Here is a 26758-nt window from a genome sequence, read left to right on the forward strand (position 1 = left end):
TTTTTTGTTTTTTTTTTGTTTTTTTTTTTTTTTTTTTTTTTTTTTTTCTTATTTCCCTCCCAATCTTGGGTGAAAAGTGTTGTCAGCAGTAAGGATGGAGTAAAATTGGGAAAATCAGAGGTGCCTCTGATTTATTTACATCTTGTTTGTCATCCCAGGACTTTGAGATGTTGTATCTCGTGAGATTTCCCTAGAGATCAAACACAAAAAACCCATAATTCCCAAGGATTTCTCATTCCCAGACAAGACCTAGTCTGGGTTCTTAATGCATTATTCAGCAAAAAAGGCAGTGTAAATAAGTGTGTGAATTTGTCCAGTCAAGTCTGTAATAATAAAAAGAAGCACAAAAATAATTTTTTTTCTTTTTGGTTTTATATAAAAGAGCATCAGAGAAGACAATTGCTTATTTTACATTCAGAATGAAACTGCATTTGCAAGAGCTTGATTGCTCACTGATACGGATGGGGAGAGCTACTCATGTGGTTGCTAATCTTTCTGTCACTGCTCATATCCCAAATGTGTCTCCTTCTCAGTATCTGTTTCATAATGAAATAAAGAAAGACTACTTACCTTAAACACACCTCCAAAGCAATCTTACATCTTGAAGAGATAATGATCATATTTACCAGCTAGACACTGGTATTAAGAGTGGCTCATTGTATCATGTGATGTTTATATTACTAATACATATATACATGTATGCAAATTATTCAGGCTGGATACTTTGCATATAATCCCCATAGGCATATAAAAAAGGAAAGGAAAATAAGTACATATAAAGTATTTCTGATGTCTGCAAAATAATATCTAAAAGAGGGAGAAAAAAAAAGGAATTAAATAATTTCTCTTCAGAGAATTGTGTGTGTTTCAATGCATTGAACAATGTCAACAACTGTTAACCTACAGTATGTAGAGTCTGACCCTGGTTTATAAAATACAGCCCAGATCAATGAAACATTGGCTATTTGCAGCTTACTCTTAGTGCTGACAATGCAGGTGAGACCTACCCATTCAATTCAGAGATAGTCACATTTTTGAAAGAGCAGAGTCCCATATTTTTGATCTTCTTCCACTTGCAGAAACCTGTTTACTACATTTCTTCTTTTGTATTATCTCTCTGTTACACATTGCTTCAACAAAGCACCAGATTAGTATCCTAATTCTGCTGTCAAATGAACAATTTCACACAAATTAAGATAGAGAAGACATATTATATGCCTTTTTCTTGTAACATGGTGGAAATAAGGCTTGCATAAGTTACATCTTCTGTTTCACAACAACTGAACACTTGACTGCTTTCCACAGAATTGATAGATTTTGAACATGAAATAATTACATATAACTAAAGCCTTGTAGTTCTGATTTTTCTACAGTCAAAAAAGTTACATAAACAACTTCTTCCTGTTTGCCTTCCTAATATTCCTTCTTCAAGGAGAATATATTCCCACTTCAAGGAGACTTCTCATTTACATAGAGAAATAAACCCAGAATCATTATGGAATCATAGTTTCATGACTCTTGCTTTCTTGGCAATGAAATCTAGGCTTGATATAGAAAGAAATCCAGGAAATATCTCAAAAAGAGAAATACAGAGCTGAGCTTCACTTTTCATACATTGGGTAGAACGACATTGGAGCTCCAGGCTGGAGCTCTGTAGTCTTATTTACACCTGTGTTTGTACCTGTATCCTTGGGCATGATGATAGCAAATGACTTCACAGCAAGCAGCTTCACCTGACTTTCAGGCACCTGAAATCTCCAGATTTCAGCCAGGCAACTAAGCTACCTATGTGATGCCCAAGGTATACTAGTTGTGAATGAGAATTATACCAAGACAAACACTCACTGAGCAATGATGTAAGTTAGTCTTCATAAAGCACTAAAGAAAATAATCTTAATTCTCTGTTTCTGTTGAAAGAAAGGATATAAAATAGAAGTCACAGCCCAGAGTCTTCTTCAAGATTTACTTGACTCCTTTGGCAAAAGAAGCAAATGTTATACCAATATTTGAAAAGATTTGCAGAGCATCAGGGGCTTTGCATCCCAATCCAAGGCATGGATCTTGGGTTCTTGGCTGTTCACCACTCTTGAAGATTTTCAAATTCATATTTCAAAATACTGGTACACAACATGGGACAGGGAGTCTCTGGATCCCTTGTTCATTTCTGCTCATACCCTTTGGCTCTCACTCCATTCCCAGATCAGAAACCTTCTTTTTGCAGGTTACAATTGATTTTTTTTTTTTTGTGACTCAAGGTAAGCTTATATTCATCTAAGAGTTGGCTGATTCAGCTAGGATTTTCTGCTACCAACTAAAATACTAACTTACAGCTGATGTCATCAATATCAGCCTCAGATAATGCACATTCTGGCATATTTTACTATTCTTTTACTATTGTACATCCTCCAACTTTTCTTTGGGAAGGTAATCTGTGTGACACCTTTCCTACACTGAGTGCATTTTTCCTAAAAGTCTCCCAAATCATAAGCCCCACAAGCCTGTTCATGCTTTTTTCACTGTAGCCATGAATAAATACATTAAGCAAGGCTTTTACATAAATGACACTTTTTTCCACCTTTCTTTACTGCCTTTCCTTCTGATTCATTGCACACATGCTTTGCTATCCTCCATCTATTTTACATTATCAAAGAAACATCATAACTGTATCACACTCATATACATCCAGTGTCAAAAATTTATATTCTTCCGTTAGGAAGGAATCAAATATCAAAGAGAACTATGAGCTTTGTATACTATGATCTGCCTTTGATAAATCCATATTATATTTTATGCCTTCACTGTGTCTTTCTAATCTCCATGCCTTTAAACGTTCTATCCTTCAAGACATGGTCTAATTAGGAAAAAAAAATCACCAAAGCACCTTAGCATCAAGTCCCTCAATACTGTTTTCTTGCTTCCTTTTATTATTCACACATTTATTTCTACAAATTACTGTGAATAATATGCTTTTAAAAAATATCCATACCACATGTGAGATGTTAAAAATACTTACTAAACACTGTTGGTGTTTTTTATTATTATTATTGTTGTTATTATTATTGTTGTTATTAGTATTACTACTATTGCTATTAAAACTCTTCTTATTGTCACTATTAAATATTTAGAAAAATATTTGAGGCCAGTTCTGTTTAATACTTTCATCAATAACCTGGACAGGTGAAAGGAACGCGTCCTGTGTAAGTTTGCAGGTGATACCAAATTGAACAGAACTCTTGATCTGCTGGAGTGGGAATGCCCTGCAGAGGATGCAGGCAGGCTGGATCAACGGGATGAAGACAACAGCATGAGGTTCAGCAAGGTGAAGTGATGTGCCTTGCACTTGGATCACAACAAACCCAGGCAGCGCTACTGGCTGAGGGCAGAGTGGCTGGAAAGCTGCCTGGCAGAAAAGGGCCTGGGAGTGCTGGTCAGCAGAGGCTGAACATGAGCGAGCCAAGCCCAGGTAGACAAGAAGGGCAATGGCATCCTGGCCTGTACCAGAAACAGTGTGGCCAGCAGGACTAGGGCAGATTGTGCCCCTGTACTCAGCACTGGTAAGGCCACACCTTGAATTCTGTGCTCAGTTCTGGACCCCTCGATTCATCAAGACACTAGGTGTGTTCAGAGAAGGGCAGTGGAGCTGGTGAAGGGTCTGGAGCATCCTGTGGAAAGTGCCTGAGGGAGCTGGGTTTGTTTACCCTGGAGAAAAGGAGGCTCGGGGGAGACCTCACCACTTCTCTACAACTGCCTGAAAGGAGGGTGCAGCCAAGTAGGGGTCAGCTTCTTTCCCAGGAAACCAGCAACAGGAAAGAATGAAATGGCCTAAAATTATGTCAGGGGGATTTAGATTGGATATTAAGAATGATTTACTGACTGAAAGAGTAGTCAGTGTAACAGACTTCATAGGAAATTATAGAGTGACCATATCTGAAAGAATTTAGGGGGCATGTGGATGCGGCACTTGTGAACATGATTTAATGACATAGATCTCAGTACTGAGGTAATGGCTGAACATGATAATCTTAGAGGTCTTTTCAAACCTTAAAGATTCTATGATTGTGTGTATAAATTTATATTCCAGTACCCTGTATTTATTTCCTCTGTTGGAAAGCACAATACACAGAGTCTTTATGACGGAAATATTAAAATTCTTGACTGTGAAATGAGAAGGGCTAAGAAGAAGCATTTTCACAAACCCTGAAAAAAAATTGTCCTCAGGATTTTCACGGCACCCTTTCAGGCGAAAAACCTGAATGGTCAGAGAGTAGCAGCAAAAGAACTCTCTGTGTAGCCACGTATCTTGTTACAACCTCCAAACAGAGATTCACAACAGTGCTAAAGGCATGAATTCTTCTGCAACTGCATGGAGCCATGTCTGCTCTGGTTTGTGTTCTGTGACCCATCTGAGAAAAAAAAAAGGGTTTTAAATCCTTAATGAAGTCATTAGTGTAGGTGCAATAAGTGTTGTTGCAGTAAGTGGTAAAATGAGCCATACACAGATGGCTTCCATCCCCTCCCCTTTTAACAAATACAGCCTAAAAGGAAATTTGTAGCTTTGCAATGAGACAAACTGTGCTATCCTGACCCTACTGGAAAATAACAAACCAAAACAAAAATCAAAAAACCAAAACATTGTTAAGACTAGTAGTTATGCTACCCTTATTTCTGAAAATGAATTTTTACTCTATGTCATACTTACTATATAGAGATCTATGATAAAAAAAAGACATGTAGCAATATAAGGTGTATATGAGAATTATTTTTTCTTTTAAAATGGCTTAAAAACATTGCAAGCATCACTATCAGTGTACCTGGCATTATGTGATTCTCTTCATTTATTTTTGATTTATATTTGTCTTTGAGCATTTCTGCTCTCTGCAGTCTCTGCAGACAATTACAGCAGTGTTTTTCTGCAGGGTTAGGAATAGTACTGGGAAGATTTTACGTGATCATGAAAGAATTCGATTGCATTAAAAAGACACATTCTCCAGCTGCATTATACGACTAGATGCTGTAAAGAGAAACCTGTAATGCCAATACAACTGCAGCAGGTGGCACTAGAAGGAGGGTTAACCAAGGCCATGATGCAGAGGAGGGGACCAAGAAAAATAAATAGGAAAAAACGAACATAAACGTTTAAAATTTTTATCTTTATTTCTAGTCACCTGAAATAAAGTTGCAGTGCCACTGTTAGTTGGATAGTAAATGTGAGCTTGATGGAGCTCAATTAGTGAAGAGTGAGGTGGAGAAGATAGTTAGTGAATAGCTAATTTCTAATTTGCTTGATATTTGTGAACGAGGAACTTACTGGGAAGGAATAAAACAAATATTCTCAGTCAGTCAGTATGGGTGATGTTGAACTTTCATAGTTCTATTTTTGTGCTTTGAAAGCAAATTATTATTTTGTTGTTATTAAATAATGTATAGTGAGTAACTGTTATACACCAAAAACAATTGTCCTGTTGTAAAATGGATTTTGAACCAGAAGCAGAAGAAAGTGCTTATAACTATCCTTTTTAAAATTGGTTTACATTTAATAAGCAGACCACACTTATACCAGGAGTATGGTTAGCGTCAATTTAAAAGTGTTTCTTCTTTGTAGACAGAAAGTCAGGGTGTAAATAATTTAAATAGGAATAATAATAATGCTAGAAAAAGGACTTCACTAAAACGTCCTTCATTTGTAAATGAAGGCTGGCAATACCCAGGTCAACTAATTCAAGTTTTGAAAAACTAAACTTTGCAGATGTTTTATTTGTAAGGATTAATTTGTAACAAGACACAGCTCTTCTGGGGAGCTTGCAGTCTTTCTAAAGAATACATATATGAAGATCAGTTGGGAAGGACTGTCTATCAAATCAAGTGGTCATAATGTTGCATTTCACAGGCAAATAAAATGAGTATGTTTTTTAGTGTTTGGGGAAAATTTCAAAAATAAGATATGAGAAGAGAAAAAACACTGGAAGAGTGGGGGAAATTTCAAAATTACAATAGGAAAAGAGGCTTGTAAGAAACAGAAAGACTTGTCTCAGTTCCACAAAGAGGAGCTCAGAAGTTAGTGAAAAATCTAGACACTGTATGGAAGAGAAATGGCAAACGAGATGCTGGCATACAGAGATAAGATTATGTGAACAGAAATATTTCACAGATGCAGGAGAAAGATACGATGCAGAAGCAAAGAGGAGGTTGCAATATTCTGTGTGAGTCAAGCTACGCTATTTTATGCACTTTACCAGTGCCAGATATCATAGATTCATCCCTGGATAAATAGATTATTATCTTGATATTCCAGATACACACTGAATAGACTTCTGTAATTCTAGCTGTCCAAACAGAAACATATGTACATGTTTTGGCATAACATTGTATTCTAAGACTGGTTTTTCCATCATTATAAAAGTGCATTATATCCATTTGTATATTTGCATGCAATTCAGTGAAAAAAAAAAAAAAAGTGGAAAATTCTATGACCTTTGTCTGTTGGATGTTCCTTTTTGGTGACTGTAAGCTATTTTATAAGACAAATATTTACCCACAATGGCACTGGCCTTTTTACTGAATTTGCATTACATTACCAGAATAATAATTCTTTCTGATTCAAAGCCCTGGGGATCTGAGAGCTAATCCTAAAGAACATCATTACATTGAAAGTCCTTGCCAAGATTTTATGTGATATTTGTCCTATTTTTAAGCATGAAATTTTGTCTAGCTGCAGAGTCAAGGACCATCTCATGGGATATTCTTTAGAGATGGGATGCAGCACATGGAACATTTTTATGCTCATATTAATTTAGTTAGAAGGTCAATATTAACTCAAGGAACTATATAGCAAAGAAATGCAGCTTTTGGACAGTGACTCTATGGTTGTACTAAACTCTGGAAACAGAATGTAGAATTTAAAGGTTGATTTGGGAGAGCTGGAAGGCAGGTTATGATTCACACAATCTTTAAACAGTTTCTCCATGCATTTTTGTTCAAATAAAAGTTGACATGGAGAAATGGAAGGCCAGCTGCATAATAGATTATTAACTTCACTTGAAACTTTCTACCCAATATAACAATTTAGAAACAGGCCTCTTTTACTTAATTGTGCTGATTTTTGAAAGGGTGTAACAAAAACCTGCCTTTCAAGTTTTTTATTTTCAGTTGTTTTGGCTGAGCTGAAATACATTTTTGTAGCACCTAACACAGTTTGGCTTTGGTAGCATGAAACCAGAACACATTTTACTCTTACTTCTGTAGACGATTAAGAGTATCCTTCAAGGGGTGAGGAAACTGATTTAAATAATCAACAAAAATTCAGAAGCTATGGGAGCTTAATTCACGTTTTGTCTCTATTCCACAGTTATTCTTGACACTGAACAGTTCTACACAGCAATTAGCAGAAAATTCTCTAGTTGCTGCAACATGGAAGGGAGAACACTCAGCAACATTGTATCTAGTGTCTAACCCACACACAGCTGTATCACTTAGGACGAAAAATCCCGTTGGTATATAGGAGCAGCTAGATAGCTCACATAAAATCAGAAAATGAAGTTTGGACCACTGGGCTGAATATACAAATGCTAAGTCTGCTTTTCCTATACCTCACAGTCACAAGGCATGCACTTTCATATTGTCATAGTAATTTCTGCCAAAACATAGGGGGGCATTGATGTGGTCCTCTAATGCAGCTTTTGCCTTCACTAATGTCATGACTTTTCTAATACGCAGTTATCACGCAGTTATTACGCAGTTTGTCACACTTGAGAAATGTCTCTAGAGTTAGCATATACAGTAAGTCAGCCTGTTTTGCAAAAAACCCACAAACAAACAGAAAACCAAACAAAACCACAAACCAAAACCATACAATTTAGAATACAGTTTGAATACAATGACTTAAAATTCCTCTGGAGCTCTTTCTCAAATGAAGCTATTTCCCAAACACAAGCAATAGGAGGGTTTAAAGAGAAAGTACAGGAAGCAAAATGCTCTATGTGGTATTTGGGGGCTAAAGTATTTTGGGAAAGACAGGTGCAATCATACATTTATATTATGTTCAGGTGTTTATTCATGGGAGTTGAGAATGTAATTCTTTAATGCCAGCATTAATTGTGTGTAAAGCCCTCCAGGGACAGCGGTGGTGCCTTTTCCTGGGGGACAGTCAATCACTCTCTCCCCAAGTAAAGGCAGGCTGCTCATTTTACTCGCAGGCTTAGGTTCTCTCCCACAGGGAAATCGCCTTCCTTTGAGAGAGCAGAACTTCCAACGCTTTTGCAGCCGAAAGTGTAAAAAAAAAAAAAAAAAAAAAATTTTAGAAAAACGAAGAAAAATCACTCCGCCAGGAAAGGCTCTGCGGCGCGCAGGGCAGGGCAGGGCAGGGCAGGGCCAGCGGTGTCCGGCGCCGCGCCGAGCGGGCTGCCGGCGGCTGCGGCGTGCGAGCCGGCTGCCCGTGCAGCGCCCGGTGCCGCTGAGGCAGCGCGGGGGAGATTCTCGCTGCTGCTCCTCGGGGCTCGCTGCTGCGAGACTGAGCGGCGGATCCGGAGGTGTGCGTGCGTGTGCCGGGAGATGCGGAGCGCGTTTGGCTGAGGTGCCTTGCCCCTGGGAAGCTCTGCGAGAAGAGGCGGAGAGAGGCGGTGGGAAGGAGGCAGGAGCTGAACTGAAGTACAGCACAGCTGTTTCCGAATACTCTGGCTCTTTTGGGTGCCTCAGTGATTGTGAACATGGATTCTGTCACTGAAACCTTCTTGAAGCTGCTCTTTCTCCTGTCTGTTCATCGCCAGCACATGGCAGTGGCAGGGAATAAATGTAAGTATTGCATATGATTTGAAACTCAATCCAGAGTGTGTTGAAAACTTCTGGGATTTTTTTTTTTTTGATTTAGAATAAATATAATTTTTGAGGCAAACATTTATGCTTTGAAATCATGACATCAAGCTGCTAGCCTGAAAATTTTCTAAAACTCTTCTATAGGTTTTTATAATGAGATTGTTGTTTATAAAGCTTACTAAATAAGAGTATCTGAAAGCAGCATTTTGCTAAGGGATGCATGTTCAGCTCTATTTTCATTTTGTTTTCTCTTTTGAAGTGCAGCATTTTATGAGGAATTCTGTCTTACATGGAAATTACTGGCAGACTTCTATTGTGCAGTGTTTCTATTGTGTAGTGGATTTTAGCATTTGAAAATTGTGAAAGCTGGTATCTGCATATCCTGGATTAAGCTGGCACTCAACTTGAATGGCAATCACAGTGCAGTTCAAAAGCAGTAGAAATGTAACAAGGAAAAATGTGGCTAGCAAGACTTTAAGGTGTCTGCATTGATTGTTAGGGAGTACTGTTCATGCATGACATAGAAGAGAATGCTAACAGTTACAATAGAAAGTTTTGGTTTTGGGGTTTTTTTTAATGAGTTAGCCAGCAGAGTGGTATCACAAAATAAAGACTGTGATTACAGTTTTAAGTACAATCTGCTCTCTAGGAGGCAAATCATATATATATATAGATAGATATAGATATAGATATAGATACATAGAACTATAGATACACATATACATGTGTATATATATCTGAAAAATCTCTGTTTCCAGTATTGAATTAGGTTAATTACCTTTAAATTAAAAAATAAAAAACTCATTAAGAAATTAATTTTCAGGGATTTTATAATTCAGTAACAGAACTGAGTTATTCTTGTTCCATTTGATTCAGCTTCAACAAGCTGAAGGATTTCCTTTTGTGTTCTGTGGTAGTGCAGTAGCCTAAATGCCAGATGCTCATAACCTGAACTGAACATATTTTCTCCCCTTCCTGTTAAGGCACTGGTTGTGCATCACAGGAATGGGAAGGGCTGAAGTAATGATTCTGTGGGAAGAAAGTGCATGCCAAAGCAATGAGGAATGTTCAGGAATAACCTTACAGCCCAGTGGCAGGGGACAGCTCCCTGGAAACATTTGAGCAATGGCAGAGAAGTTTGAAGTGCTCAATGGATCTATAGCCTAGGGTTTTGCATATGGATGGTTTGTAAACTAAACATGCTCCCATGAGCCAGACATTCACACTGCAGCATCAAAATGATCTTGTGCTGTCATTCAGTAATGATATCTCATTTGATACTCAAGTGCATTGTGTAGCCCTAAACATGAATACTAAGTTCCTCATGTTAAACACCCTGCTGCAATCCAGTCACAGCTTTAATTCTCTTCATCATTCTGCATTGTACAGTTTATGAATACATCCATTTTCACAAGACCATGATAATTGAATTGCACATTAATAGCATTTGGCACTATGCACGAAACTAAATCAGTTGCTTACAGGGAGGCATATTAAAACCATTGCAAAAAAAGCCTTGCATCACACAGCAAAGCAGTAAAGCACTAGAGGTCACTCTTACAATTTAGGAAGCAAGATTTGAGGAAGAGGCTCAAGCTTCTTTCCAATATAGAATTCTGAAGGATGAAACAAATCAAGGATAAAATACGTTCACTACTGGCTTTCCCAGATACATCTCCAAAACAGGGCAAAATCCTGTTTCAAATGGTTGAATTGAATGAACAGATTATTTCACGTATATGCTGTTATTTATAAATGCAAAGTGTTTTTATTTAGGAATAAATCCAAACTACTATGTCAAAACACTCATCTGAAGTGAAAATACAAGAACTCTGCCCATACTACAGGAAAGATATCATTATTATGGGAAAAATAAATTAAATTATTTAAATTAAACAATGAACAATAATGTACGGAGAGAACTTTGCCAGCCTAATGCATATTGCTCATTTTCAATATCTAATCTGGAAAAAATGCCCATATATATATATTGTTTTAGAAGTAAGAATTTATGTAGAAAAGGTAGTTTGTTTTAGAAGTGACAGTTTACATCTGAAGTATTATGGTATAAATTTTATTAGCATGTTACAATTCAAAAAAAGTACCTCAGGAGAAAAGGTTTGTCATAGTTACTGATTTTGGTAGATCCATGCAGGAGCCATTATATACCTACTTGAACTTACTTTACCTTTTCTTCTTGTGATGTTAACCAGGAATTGAAATCCTTTTCAGTAGCTGCTTCTACTATTGGCACTAATGTACTTAAACACATTTACAAAACCAAGTGAAGTTTAAATGTCTTGAATGAATTTTAGTGGCTAGATTTTCCAGTAGGCTGCCAATCATCAAAGACAGTAGGATGGGGCTTTAATTTTTGTTCTGTATTGATTTATTTTTCTTGTTTTAATTTTATGGTTCTTTCTGTAGTAGTAGATCCTGAATACTTAAGCCTTGCTTTGCTTTTAAGGCCAGTGGCCAGTAAGATGAGACAAAATTAAAGACCTTTAAATGTCATCTTGAAGTGTCATTGGTAATATTACTAAGTCAGTTGTCCAAAGAAAATTCCCTAGATCAAAAACTGATGTGTTTAAAATTATTTCTGTCTTAAAGAAATTGCAGTATTCCTCTTTTGAATAAAATATTTTTGAAGTTCTTAGGTTGTCGGGAGCCAACAGACATATTTTTAATATTTTATATATTAGAAATTTTCATTTAAAATATGAAATTTTATTTCTAGGGTCTTAGTTTGTTTGTTTCTCCTGAAAATTAACACTGACACTTCCAACCAAGAGAAGTAATAATTGGTGCTGAAATTCCAAATATTTTAAAAGTTTTGTACTATTGCTTCTTAGAACTTTCCTCTACTTTCTTCCTCCCAAAGAATTGAAGTTGCAGTGCAGTTGAAAGAGGTTTGAAGTGCACAGGTTTAGTAAGTAATTGTATAAGGTCAAGTGTGAGTTTTAAATGAAATATTAAGGCAAGTACTCCTGTAAGTTTTTTCCACTGGAGCTATGAAACATTTTTATTTTATTGGTAACTGTCTCTACTGTTGTAAATCAGCAAGTTACTAAATCATCACTTGAGAACCTGCCAGAAATTGGTACTTCAGTAGGTGCAGGGGCTTTTTTTTTAAACTCTCTAAAGCTGAAGTGTTGCAGAAAACATAATTAAATCCTCTATACATATCAAGTCAGCTGTGACTAAAAATTATTAAGGGAAATTGTTGCAGTGAATGGAAATAAAGAGGAATTGGGGAGTTTCCATGCAAATTCTCACTTCTGCATGCCTTCTTCTCTGTGTTAAAACTCCCCAGTTTTACAGAAGCTTTTATGCATTCAGATTTTCACATGTGTAGTATGATGATCACAATTTCTATAAGTACATAAAATATTATTATTATTACTATTATTATTGTTATTGTCATTGTTATTGTTATTGAACTACTACTACTACTACTGCTACTACTACTACTACTATGACTGCTGTTGATTTTCTTGTTAATGCTAGATGTCAGGAATATCAGAAACTTCTTAATGCTAGATTAGAGGACGTCTCTAAAGATAACAGAGAATGACTATTAATGAAACTGAAGTTTTCAAAGAGAGGACTGAGTGAATACATACCTTGATTGTACCATCAGATGCAAGTCATTGTACCAGTATTGCCCCCTAGGAAGGGATTACTTTCTACAAAGAAAACATTGTATATTAATTTTGAAATTATTACCATTCTGATGTTAGCCATTGGTATCAAACAGTTCCATAGAATAACTGACAATTTTATGGAACTGCATTGAAATGATAGTAAAGTGCTGTTTATCAAAACCAATTTAATTTAAAATGTCATTCTTTTACTGTTAGCTTGTGGTTGATGTGAACTGGAGGGGAGGAGAAAGTAGTCCCTTACTTAATTTTCTTTTAGCCTCATTAATATTTATTTTCTGTTTCTTGTCATCTATCTCTGCTATGAGAGGGCAATGGAGACCTTATCAGAGATCAGGCCATCTCTGGGCAATTATTAACCTGAATAAAACATTACAGACATCTCTGGTATATATCGCATGTTGTTTGTACAGTAACATCAAAAACTTGCATCAACATCAAATCTAAACTAATATCAGAAGAAAAAAAATTTTTTTTTTTTTTTAGACTTTAAAGGCTTAGATTTCACAGAAAACCTTGGATTGATTACACTGCGTATAATCAACAATTCACATCCCATTGCTCTAGGCTTTAAAATTCCCATGAATACACTTGTCCCTGAGCCGAGTCAGCAGGATGGATGAGCAAACCTTGGTCATGATTGGAGAAGTCATGATTGGAGAAAAGTGAGAGACAATGACATTCTCAAAGTATGATAGTATCAACCACAAGCAGCAATACAGTAGGATGTATGTTAATTATTTATTACATTTGCTGTGTAGGTTAGGCCATACTGTATTTTGATTAAATGCTAGTCAGAAGTTTCAGAGGAAGCACTAACTTCTTCATGTTTTCATAAATATTCAGTCATGGCCATTCTGCTTTCTTTCTTTCTTACATAAGAGTATGTAAGCCTACATCTTTCTTCATCCACAAGAAAGACAACTTTTGACTAAGATGAAAGTCTCACAAAATAATGCATTCTTCTGTCATTGTATATGAGGAACAAAGCTCAAGTTTAATATTCTTTCCAGGCATTCCTCTGTTGCATTAGAAAAAAATCCATAAGCAGATAGTTTGTCATATATTTATAAGTCTGTGTTGTTTTAACTCCAACCATCAACCAAGCCCAACATAGCTGCTCAGTGATTCTCCCACCAGCAGGTAAAGAATGTTCTGAAATTTACTGATTCTATGCATAAAAAAAAGCAGAAGTCACAAGCAAAGTAAAACAAGGAATGCTTTCTCCATGTCCTGTAGGTGTTCAGGAGAGCAGGGCCCCATCACACATAACAGTAACTTGGGAAGACAAATGACATAAATTCAAATGTCACTGCCTAGTCACTTCCTCCACCTTCCCCCAGTTTTATATGCTGAGCATGATGCCATGTAGTCTGGGGTATCACTTTGATCATTTTGGGTCATCTCTCCTGGCAGGGTCTCCTCCCAGCTTTCCATGCATTCTTAACTTCCTTTCCATCAAGGCAGTGCAAAAAGCAGAAAAGATTTTGCCTCCGTGTGGCCCTGCTCAGCAACAACAACAACAAAATCTTGATATTATCAAACCTGTGTTCCTCACAAGCCCAAAACACAGCCCCATACCAGCCACTGTGAAGGAAATTAAGTCTACCCCAGCCAAAACCAGCACAATATCTCATATGATATACTTGCCACTACTCTGTCTACTGATTCATCTTTTGAAAAAACTTGTAACAAGTTTAGCTGAGGAAAAATAGGCCAAATATCGCCCCCCCCCACCACAATCCCTTCTCAATCCTGCTATCTCTCCACTCCAAACAAGCAAATCAAAGAACAATTGAAGAGTCAAGAAGCATTAAATCTTTCAAAAATATCTTTTCTTCCACCCCCCTCCCCCAGATAAACCTTTGCCTTTGTGCTGCTTGTAGATCTGAGAGTTTAGTGTGCTGTATCACACAGGATTGTGGGAAAGTTAGAGCTCCTTCTCAGTACTTTTAATGTTTAATGTTAGCTGCTCTCAACTAACAAGGTGATAACAGAGGTGGGAGCTGTGAGAGCCATCACTAATTCAAAGGGCTTTCCTTCCTAGAACACTCCAGGCAATTTTTTAAAAACAGTGAAGAAATAACAAGTACTAAAATTAATCATGTCTGTGTCTGTCACTGACTCCAGAAGTATACATTATTTTTAAGATGTTTCTGAAGTAAAAAGTTAAAATTTGCTTTTCCCTCTGAGTTTTCCGTTGTTGTATGAAGAGGAATGGAAAAGTAAAAACAACAGGGAAGACATTGATTATGATGAGTTTCTGTACAGTTGCTTGTATTTTGCACTGTTAAATGTTTGCACTGTTAAGTAGTAATTCTTAAGTATAAAATTTCTTTGTAACTTGTAATTTCGGCAGTCAGGGCCTATGTGTGACTAGATTAAAAACTGAAGAAGAGTTGTCCTCCTCAGTATACTGATATATATTAAATATAACAAGGGCTGTCTTTCTAAATTTGAGAAATAACATAAAACATATAGGAGAAACAGCATGCTGTCGAGACCAAAGTGTTTTGCTCTATTTGTTTTTAAAAAGTGATGTATCTTTACTGCTAGGGTTTGGCCAGCTGTGATTTGCTGAAATTTTACCTTTGCAATGTTTTGTATATCTATATTTTATCATTCTTACTTATTTGTCATGTGTTTGTATTTTATATATGCACTAGTATCCCATTACAGGCTAATTTTATACTCTGCAGAATATAGAATACTCTGTAGGTCATCTATTATCAGTTGAAGTTGAGGCCAGTAACCTTGAGTTAAATCTGTGAAACACAGTGGAGGATTGGTGTCCAATTATTTTGCTTTTCAGAAGAAAGTTTTAAGTGTTTACTAAAAATTCCTATGAAATTTTTTAGGAACCAAAATATTGTGTGGACCTGAGGTAATATCTATACTTTCTGTAATCTACTTAATGAGCATTTTTAGTGCAATAATTTGAAAAGTGATTGAAATCCTGGAAATTTCATTTTAAGTAGATTAAGAACAAGAGAATTATTATTTAAATATCATACTCACTTAATAAACAAATAAATAAAAGTGCCTCTAGGGCCCTAAGTCTCAAAGGATAGAGAAAAAGTATGGTTAGAAAATCTATCCAGCTGGGTAGCAGGTCTAATAATTTTCCTTAAGGAGATCTTGTTATTTAGTTGTGCTCAAGAATAAGTTATCACTTGTTCCTTGCTGTTAGAGTGCCTATTGGTTTCTATGATATTATTTGATATTTGCATATGGGGTCTTGAGGGAAAAGTAGATTAGAAACAGCATGTTGGAATATTTGAATTAATTTTTATTACTTAATATAATTTTTTTTCAGCCAACAGCTGAATATCTTTCACTTCTTCAGGTGTTCCTCTGTCCTCTTCTAAATCTAAGTCAAAAGTGTTTTCAAAACCTTAGTTGTTTCTAAAAATAAGATTTTATATTTTTTTTTTCCAATTACTTTTAATATTTGCTGGAAGAAATCCCCATCTGTATCTGCTTGATCTGTTCAGAGTTATTGTGAAAGAATACCTTTATAGAAAATTCTAAAGAACAAAACAAAAGTCTCATAAAGTACGTGGTTAAACAGGATACAAAAAAATACTGTTACTCAGATGCCATATAACCTGACAAACCCCACCTGGAGAGAAAACAGAATATCTTGTTATTAAAGAAGGCCTGGAGCAAAGGTTTTCAACAAGATAGCAAGCGTAAAACCTTTTGAGGGGAACATGCACTATTAAAACGATGTTCTAGACAAACTGAGTTGCATACAGGGAGCCCAAAACACTGGTTTAGTTCACCTGCAGCATTCTCCTACATCCTGACGTATATTAGACTGGATGTGCTCAATATGGATATTCTACAATTAGCTGAAAAATTTAAGGGGAGGGGCAAAGTTGGTTTCTTCAGTATTACTAATTATGGTAGAAATTAGATGATGTGTATGAAATACTAATAAGAAAATATCAATTTGAAGCTCAAATACTTTTGGAATTAGAAATAAAATTATAGATTTTAGCAAGAGAAGGGAGAATTTCATTGTTCCATTTGTTTGCAAATATTACTTACTTTTGAGACATATGATTAACTTCTGTCTTCCGCAGAGACTGGAAAATTGGGATTTATCTCTATGAAATTAAAAATCTGAAATTTAGACATTTGCATCTGGGCTAGCTAAGTCTCTTTTTAGTCATATGAAAGAAAAAAACTGTATCATATGTGAAGAAGTCATGACAAAGATGGAAGGAAGAAATCACATTCAAAGGGCAGTACAAAAGTGTCATTTGGCTCTCACTGCTGATTTTGACTAAGTAACTAGGTAATCGGTATGCTTTGTAGACATCTATGCTAGATGAGATGGGTTCCAGCTCTGTCAAAATAACTTACTGTAAATGAGATAAAAAAGTATACTGATCTATATTGATTATCTTGTACAGAAATCACCAGCTATACCTGGCGACTCACTCATATCTGCTGTTAAGACTCCCTGTCTCCCTTTTCTGTATTTGGCAGTAAACGTTCTCCTTGATTTCCCAGGGGTTAAGGCTGCTGCCATTGCTGGACCTAGACAAACAGGGACTAAGTGAGGAACTGGAAATGTCCTACCAGTGAGACTGTCTTTCCTTCCTGAAAGCGTGAAATAGGTATTTTGACCATACACAATGTTCTAGTAAAGTGCAATCTCATTAAATTAAATAAGCTGAAACTGACTGTTCTATCCACCTGAGACAGTCTGATCTTTCCACCCCTTTGATAAACCATGATTAAAGCTCCGTTTTAACCCCAGTCTTGTCAAAACTGTAAGCTTTTTTTTTTTCTAAAGAAAGCATAAATGGAAAGAGATTCTATTATGAAAAAAACCCCAGAACCCTACAGCATTTCTTTTCATAAAACAATAACAAAACAAATAAAAATAAAAATATCCTGATATTTTGTTATTACTTTAAAGCCTTTCTGCCATCCAGACTGACTGTTATTTAGGTTAGGAAGCTTCAAGCCAGTAAACTGTGGCTCTTGCTATAATTTCCAATCAATGACAGGAAGCCTATCTAATATGCAGTAGTCTAATTTGCAATAGTTTTGTAATCATAGTGAGATTTACTTACCCTTCTTTTTTTAGTTTGTTTGTTTGTTTGTTTGTTTGTTTGTTTGTTTTTGTTGGGGTTTTTTGGGGTTTTTTTGTGTTTTTTGGGGTTTTTTTTGTGGGGATTAGAGTTATTTTTGTTTCAATTAAAAATAGCACTGAATCTCATCCTCATTCTTATAACTAAAGCTCCTAGGGAAATCAATGACAGCTTTGCGTAAATAAATATTGAATAAAAGCTTTAGAAAGAATGAGATGAATATTCATTCAACAGCGATATGCTGCATAGTTTGAATATAACTGGTCTCTTTATTTCCTTTCTAAGTATCAGTCCTTTCGCTATGCCTTGTTTGGAGGACTCAGATACACAACTGTATAACAGACAAGAATTACTCATTTGTCCTGCTTGACAAAATATAAATATGAGAAGAAAAAGACATTTAGAATTAGCTAATTCCTGTGGTTGGGGAATTTCTATGCCTGTAGTGAAAAACTACTGCTGTTTTTCTGAGCCAATGGTAACTTAAAAAAAAAAAACAACTATCAAGATGATTGATTTTAATTTTCAAGGGTGAAATAACCCTTAAAACTAAATTCTTTCAGGACTATCTGGATGCAATGGAGCACACTGATGATTGCTGAGCTCTGCCCTGAAATTGATAAAGTATGTTGCAGTAAACTCTTAGTTTTATCAGCTTAAGTGTGGAAGTTTTAGGGCTGTTTTTCAGTTGCACTATGCCAGCAGGCTCTGGAGGTCCACCATACCTGTCAGAGATTACATTTCTGTTTTCAAGCAAGGTCTTTTTCAGAGACTGCTTCTCCAAAGAGTAGACATGTTCTCCAGTCATTTAACACTGAGAACAAACCAACCTCCTGGAGAAAGGAGGGATTATCATAAAACTTGTTTGCAAATACTAACCCATAATTTTACTCCTAACTTACTTGCTCTTACATTAAACATACTTGCAAACAAATGTGCATACCACTGGATATGTTTTTCTCCCTGCAAAACAGAACAAACAGAACCATGGTGCTTTGTAATCTCATTTCCTGGCATACTTTTGGAAGATCTAGATAGCAGTGGTTAGCCTGGCACAAGACTATGGCAGGGTTTCTCTCAGGGTACAGTTCTGTAGAAATGTTATTTGGACATCAAGTAAAATAAAATACAGAAGGAATTCAGTGATAGATCAATCAGCTGCCAGACCTTTGTTAGGTTTTGACAGACCCTCTGTTAGTCTAAGAGACTATCAATGTGCTCTTATATCTGGGTAAAATTTGCAGTGCATATAACAATAATTAAGTGTAAAACTCTCACCTAGATACAGGTGACAGGTTAAATGTAGCTATAGCATTCTCCTGAAGAATCTTTTTAAATATGATAGGCTGTGTTTAAAGTTTTTTTATGGAATGTCACTTTAGCATCTACCTACCCCCTTGTCTATTGTTAATGTGTTTGGGGTATGATGACTTTTTTATTTTTTTCATTTTTCTTTCTCAAGGGCTCAAAAGCCTCCATCTCTACTCAACTTGTTTTGACTTTTGTGAACAGTCATTACCTCATAGATCATAGTTATGCTGGATACCTGTGCTTTACTGTGTTCTGTTTCATTCTCTGTGGACAGGAAAATAGAGGATCTAAGAGGTAGAGAGTGGGGAAAAGGAAGATTTATGTGCAAGTACACGTATGTACATTTCTGTACTGTCTGCAATGAAGTGTTGTTGTTTTCAAACCCTTTGCAAATTGTCTACATCTCTTTGCCAGATTGCTCTCTGTAGTTCAGCAGTGGTAGATATACAGTCAGACTGCCCCAAATTTAGAGTGATGGGTGAGTGATAGATTCACAGTTATGCTGAACTTTATCTCTATTATTCTAGGGAAACTGCAGTAGAAAACAGGTTTTGTTTCACCAGTTGGTGTCATGTTGGGGCAGGGTGGGAGGGTGGGTGGAGGTGGGGAATCTACCATGGCAAATAAGTCTTTTCTTCTTGTATCTCTGCAGTGACTACATAGAAATTTGACCATATTCTGCTTCTTGGGAAGGATGGTAGTAATATTCTCTGTGGATATTCTACACAGGGACAGATTGAGAAATTCTAACAGAGAATTCTCTGATCTAACTCTCAACTCTAGTAAAGTGTATATGTGTGATGGAGATACCGAAGAGAGTAGACTCTGTTTTGATGTTTCTAATATATTTTCGTAATGTCTCAGTGGAAGTGTTTCTAAGATAATGCCGCAGGTGTTGAAAACGTATGTTGCGCAGAATCAAATTATGTCAAGTTTCAGTGCATGGTTGTGCATACTTGAGTATTACAGATTTAAAGATATTATTAAAAAAATCTACCAGTGCTATGAATATTATGTTCATATTTACATGTTAGCTTTTATAGTTACATATACCCTTATCTTGTTGAATGCTTTAATACTGTCTCAATAGATGCTTTTTTTTTTTTTTATGAGAGATTCATTCATCTTTCACACCTGAATTTTTGTTCATATGTAACCATGTACTGATGGCATAGATATTTAATTATTTACATTATTTTTGTGGCTTTAACTAATGTATAAGTATATTTGGGAAACATCTCAGACTGTACATGTGTCCTTTTCTAAGTAATTTACAATGGATAAATGTAATAAATTTAACCTTAAGCCAGGAAGACCGAGGAATAATATTTAAATATTTCTGTCATCCTTCCTACCCTGCCTCTTGCCAGTAAAGAGCTATGTTTAGCAGAAAGTGGTGATGAAGACGGTGTTCTGCTGACTTTGGAACCCCACTGCTAAAAATATGTTAGAAACACTTTTGTGGTAATAGACAATTTCAGTCAGAAGATCAGGTATTGTTTGGTACAAAATCTTTTTTTCAGACTAGATTAGACAGCATTCTAAAATATTGTATGTTTCTTAAACTGTATTTTTTCATAAAACATAACCAGGTAAATAGGTGGTAAATAGCAGTGGGTGGTAATCACTCAGTGCGTGACCTTCTTGGAGTATAAATAGTGGTCTATTTTATAGTATCTTTTAATATTTGCCTACAAATATGTGATAGTATCTTGATCCGCTTAAATATATTCCAAGCAAGTAATTCATTGTCACTTTTACAGCAATTAATCTGTCATCACTGAGAGAAGAAATACTATGCCAGATAAGTATTATCAGTATTAGAACATTGAATTTTTATGAAAAAATTATGTTATTCCTTCACACTAAACAGAAATTTTATTTTCAAAGCCTAACTGCACAACTCAGAAATAAAACATTTTTAAAAATAGTAAATAGTAAGTGATATTCTGCTTAAACTAGTGTTGGGGAATTTTTATTTTATCTGTCAAGGCACGTAAAACACATGTTCCTGCTTAAATATATATATATATATAAAAATGTAATTAATGAATGACACAATGAGCAGAATGCTACTTCAGTAAGTGGTTTTAAATTCTTGACAGATGCTTTCTAAACACTTTCCCCAGTACAAGCCCTGTGACTGGTCACACTCCAGCCCACCCTTGAGTCCTGGCCTTCTCCTAGGACTGCTGCCCAAATTTGGACCCAGACACCTTGCTGGTATTCCTGGATTGCTATAAGACAATAGAGAATCATGTATTGGGCAACCTGGTCCTGGACCTTTTAATCCCTTCTGAGGCATTCTTGCCCGCTATACGAAATTATTTCTCAGTCACTGATTTACTTCTGATGACCAGTTAGAATTTGGCTTATCGCTTTCCACTTTTCTGCTTATGTAGCTTTGTAGATAACTGCTTTTTTGTTGTAGATGAGAAGTCTGATTTTGTGGCTCTAATGTCAAAAATAGAATTTGTACCCAGCTTACACACAATACTATGTTTGCAGTTGTCGACTGTGGACAGGGCCTAAACACAGATGCCCATGTCTTAATCTATCATGTTTTCAAACAATGTTAAAATTGAGGAATGATGCCTCACCCAGATTTTTTTAGGAGTTGAAAATTCATTCAATTACTCTATAAATATTTACACTTCCATGCAAGATTTAAAAAAAAAAAATTATTTTTCTTGTGTGTTTGTTTTAAAATTGACGCAGTTTAGGTTTTTTTACAATGGTGGAGTTTGCTGTAGTATGAAATAATGTTACATGATCAGTCAAAACAAAGGTTTGTGGAACCAGACTGTAAGGGACACTCTTATTTCATAAACTCCCTCAGTTCCCTTTTGCAGGCATCAGACTTTCAGATGTTTGATTGTTTCATTCACTGTGGCTTCATTTGTTTCCATGGCAAATTTTACAAGACTTGAAATTATCTCTATTTCTTACACATGATTTGGCCGCCATGATAGGCCTTGGCCACTCTGCTCATTACTGTTTCTTACTATTAGTGAGAAATGTGCAGTTTTCATAGGGATATGAGTAGATAGGTCCTTTGAACTTGGAAGTCATGCACGTTTGAATATTTGAAGCAACAACTCATAAAAGAAAGAAGAGTCTGATAGACACTAAACCGGACCTGGGTACTGCTGACAGTCCATCTGTAACACATCATCTCTGTGTTAGCAAATGGGTTAACTCACAATGGTTGGCTCTGCAAGTCAGCACTGCACTCACTGCGTTGCTATCTTGTGTAGTTTTAATGTTGGGTTTTGATATTGAAGACCCCCTGCGTAACTCCAGAATTCAAACAGTTGCACAAAATGAAGTCTTTGCAATGATTTTTTTTCAGAATTAATCTTTCTAATTGTGGAAGACAATAAAACCACTTCATGAGTTACTTCAGCTAAGGCATGAAATATCTACGTGTGGCTCTAAAGGATTTTAAGTCTGAATCCCATTCTGGCCTCCCAGTCCATCCTTGTTCAAGAAAAGATTTCAACAGAAACCTAGCTGGCATCAACACCTTTACAAGAGCAAGAATATATTGCCTGATTTTCCCCTTGTTTTGCATCTTAGCTATTTTTTGGTTTTGATTTGAGAGTTGGTTTTATTGCTGGGAAACTTCAGGTAACATTGATTGTATTGTCAAGTAACTCAAAATACGGGGAAAACAAAACCACAAAAGCAGCAAACCACTAAGAAAGAACTTTTCATCATTTTAATTGTCAGGAGTTAAACTTCATAAAATTTTTATACATAATATCAATGAATTCTTTAGGGTGGCAAGATAGCACTTGTAACTATAATCACAAATCTGTGTATAAAGAATTACTTCACAAACTATTTGAGTTTTTTGTTACTACTCTGTATAATTGATTTTAAAATTTCTTTTCATGAAATTCCTAACATACATTAGGGTTTTTTATGTGCCTCACACTGAAGAGCTCTCTTAGACTTTTCTTTTTTGTTCAGTTTTAACATGGTTTTCCTATTGATATTTACGTGTTTATATTCACTTTTGTGAATTTAACACAGGACACAAGCAATTGAATTACAGTTGCCGATGCAGACCCTGCCTAAGGCGATCAGGAACATATCTATTGTCACTCTTCAGAGTAAGTTTCAGAGTTAGTTCTGATATGCATTCACAGTAAAAATACAAATGCCAGACATCCTGCACAAACATTTCTGTGGTTTTTTAGCCATTCACAGCTGCTGTGTGTTGAGGTCACATCTGTAAGAAGGAATGCCTTTCCAAATAACAGAATGCTTCATTTAATAATGTCTTTTTCTGTCACTAGTAGACGTTTTAATTATTTTATGCAACACCATTGAACAAAGTGAAAACACCGGTTTATGTCAAAGGAGGAGAACAACAGCCATGACCTCCTCTAGATACGTATGTCTCTGATAGTGCAGTATTCAGTCAAGCCCCTCAAAACAGCTGCTTCCCTCGCCACTCCACCTGCCCCACCATCAGTTTAAATTATTGATCCAACAGTAAGAAATACTTGGTTTGATATTATAATTAGGCACTATCCTGAGGAGAAAATGGATATATAATGCTTTAAAAATTAGAGCAGGAGCATTCTATGCAATGACAAGATGAGATTTATATTAATCTCATTAGTAGGTAAATTCATTAAGCAATAATGAAATGCATTGTTTTTCTATGTGCTCTGCTATGCTATTAGATCACTCAATTTGTTTTCTCTAAAGGTGAATCACATTTATTTAAGCAGACCAGCAAGATAAGACATATATAAGACTCAGCATAGTCTTTTTGTCTCCACAGTGATTTTTACAGCTGAGTATAGAAATGTGAGAAGGCAGTACTAAACAGAAAACTCCAGCAAGGGATTTCCTTTCCATGCAAAGACTGCCTTCATTGAAAAGAGTGAAGAAAGGCTTGATGAACTAGGGCCAAGAGAAAAAATTAATTAATTCTGTCAAACAATGCATACTGTTCAGAAAAAAAAAAGAACCCAGAGTTATTTCATCTATTGTATATTTGAGATTTCAGTATTTGGCAAGAGGTTAAGATACCATCTTCAGCCTAAAATGATCATTTTATTTATAGTTTGAATAAGCACAACAGTAGATATCTCATATAAATTTTTCACTTCTAAAAAACTAACATAATGATAAGAAATGTGATAATTAGGCTAACAAAGTAGGCTGGCCTTATAACCATGAAGGTGAAATTTTTTCAAAATCTCCTTGAAAAAAGAGTTATTGGATTGCAAGATCTATTTGGCAAGTAAACTGAAAATTAAATTATACCTCAAAGGCCTTATTAATTCTTTAAAACCAATTTCTAAATTGATTTTAATATGGTAGTTTTGCAATGCTATTTTAACACAGTATTTCAGTTTGACTGAAATATGAGGGAGTGAAATAAAGATCTTTTCCCTTTCTAACATTTCTATTTTTTCTTGAAAGATCTCATCATAATTTTTCAATATTCTGCTCCAGGAACAAGTTGAAAGGGAGTATCCTTGTGCATTGCTTTTGTTTTTCTTTATTTCACATAGGCAGCTGGAATAGCTTTACTTATATCACACTCACATGAATATAACAGTGTTAGCAATCACAATAAAGCAGAAAATCCTAAGGTTGACTGTCTAAATGTTTCTCATTGGACCTAAAATTACAGTGCACTTGCAAACTTTAAATAAACAGTAGGTATAAGATGTTGGTTTTCTCTAAAAGGTCAATATTTAAAACTTGGTTTATCTGTTTTTTAATACTTTTTTGGCTTTTTTTAAGGCTTGGTTTCATCAATATTTTTTACTGCTTTGTAGTATGTCATTACTGCAACAGAACTCTATCATTCATCTGAGAGCAAGCAATCAGTAACACTGGATTTTGTTTTCTATCCCACTATTGTATTCTTCCTTGTGAATGTGTAAGGAAAGATGTGAAAAATAACCCTTGAAAAAGGAATTTTTTACCTTTCTATAAGTCTCCTAATCCAGAATGAACAAAGCCTTGATTTATATTTTGTCTTGGTTTGAAATGTGCAACCATGTGCCTTCCTCCCTTGAGCTTGGCCACTTCTTTTGTTTTTCCTAAGTACTCAGTTGTTAATGTTTCCTAGCAACTTCTGGGGAAAATTCTATAACTAAAAAGGAACAAAAGGAAATGAGCCCAATCCCCTACAATTTTCTGCTCTGTTTTTCCTTTTTGTCTGTCCTGATGATTGAGAGTTGTGGATGAGATGTTATCCACTAGGACTGGCCTACAGTAAATTGTTTATATCCATATCTTTGAGGCTGGGGCATGAATTTGTATTTCTTCATGGTGAAACAGCAATTGAATGTGATAAATTTTAAACATCCACTTGCTTTTTTGCGCCTGTAAGTAATTCTATGTCATCCTGTGACTGACTAGTACACTTCAGTCGTGTCTGTGTAATAAGCTTCAGACTTGAGCTGAAATTCTTGTTATTTGCAGTCAGGTACATGACCTTGTATTTTCTGATGCCAGACGTCATTCTCTGTTACACTGCCATCACCTAGCTCTGTCTTTTGATATCTTGGTTCTGCTCTGTATCAATGACACCTGATTGTACAGGGAGATGAATTCATGAATATATCTGTAAATTTGTTTCATGGTCTTAATGAAATTAAGGAACTCCTCGATTCTGTGATTATTAAGTCATGGGTGGTTTGATTTTTCCCTTCTCAGTATCTCGTATTACCATTTTCCTGTTTTTATGCAGTATATAGTTCCTTTTCTCATGTACTCATGAATGACTAGCAATTTCCTATATAACAATAGATAAAATCAGCCACTGCTTTTCTGCCTAAAAATTGCCTGTCACAGAAGACCACAGATTACTTTGACTTGATCTACATGAGATAAACTTTGTTCCATTTGATCTAGTTTTTGATTTACCTTCATTTTCTTGAATATTCTTCTCAGAATTTTCCTAAATTCTCTTGTATTATTGAAGTCAGATTTACACATTTTTTACTACCAGTTTTGTCCCCATTCTACCTTTCTTATCCTCTCCTTCTGTATTTACTGCATGGGATTTTGTCCACTTACACAATTCTAATTCACCTTGTTAGATTACATTATGGTGCTTTTATTTTCATCTATAGTAACATGTATCAGGTTTTCAGAATTCAGAGACAGACACTTCTGAACAGAACTGGGGTGCAACAGTCAGCGCTGCTGTTAACTTTATTTTTGGTTTTTCATTTGTTCACATTGTGCATTGTACTTCAGTGTCTTTGGTTATCAGTCATCATTTATAAAATCGATTGAGAGAATTTTTTGTATAATCTAGTAGGTAACATTATATTTGTTGGACCAAGGAAATTTCACATTTAAGCCTGGATGTTTTCATGCTTCAAGAGGAAATGAGATGTATGTAGTGGAAAGTTGAATGTCTCATCAATAAACATAGGCACTCTATATTTGTTGGACATAATGACATGCAGGAGCATGGATATTAAAAGATGCACATGTACTCAGAATTAATTCTTAGATTTCATCATAAAATAAGATGGTAACAGTCAATAAATGTGTAAGTAATATGAATATTGGATTTTTTATGGGATTATTACTTCTAAAAATACTTTGCATGTACTTTATATTTGCTTTTTATTATATTATGAGGGAACAATCTAATTTAATTTTGTACTGTTGGCTTTTTCTTTTGTTTTTTAAAATCTGGTTAGATCAAGTAGTGTGTTTGAGCTGTTACAAGTGAAGAAATGTTTTTCATTTAATAAAAATACCTGGGAAAATTTAGATTCTCACCAAAAAAAAGCAGATCTAATAGCAGTAAGTTCTGTTTAATTGCCTAAATGTGTTGTGCCCAGTAGAAATGTTTTGTGTAGTATGTTGTTTAAA

At 35.5% G+C, this 26758-nt stretch overlaps 1 protein-coding gene across 1 annotated transcript in view; it reads left to right on the plus strand.

Moving 5' to 3' along the window:
* Positions 1-8518: 8518 nt before the first annotated feature.
* The window catches only part of LOC120512088 (contactin-associated protein-like 4), a 199951-nt gene continuing 181711 nt past the window's right edge, over positions 8519-26758 (plus strand). The window contains exon 1 of the mRNA XM_039730013.1: positions 8519-8787. Coding sequence (XP_039585947.1) covers positions 8703-8787 — 85 coding nt within the window. The 5' untranslated portion in view covers positions 8519-8702. The remainder of the gene's footprint in view (positions 8788-26758) is intronic.

This window comes from Passer montanus, unplaced genomic scaffold, assembly GCF_014805655.1.
Source record: "Passer montanus isolate IOZ18808 unplaced genomic scaffold, ASM1480565v1 scaffold7, whole genome shotgun sequence".
In the NCBI taxonomy this organism is placed as follows: domain Eukaryota; kingdom Metazoa; phylum Chordata; class Aves; order Passeriformes; family Passeridae; genus Passer; species Passer montanus.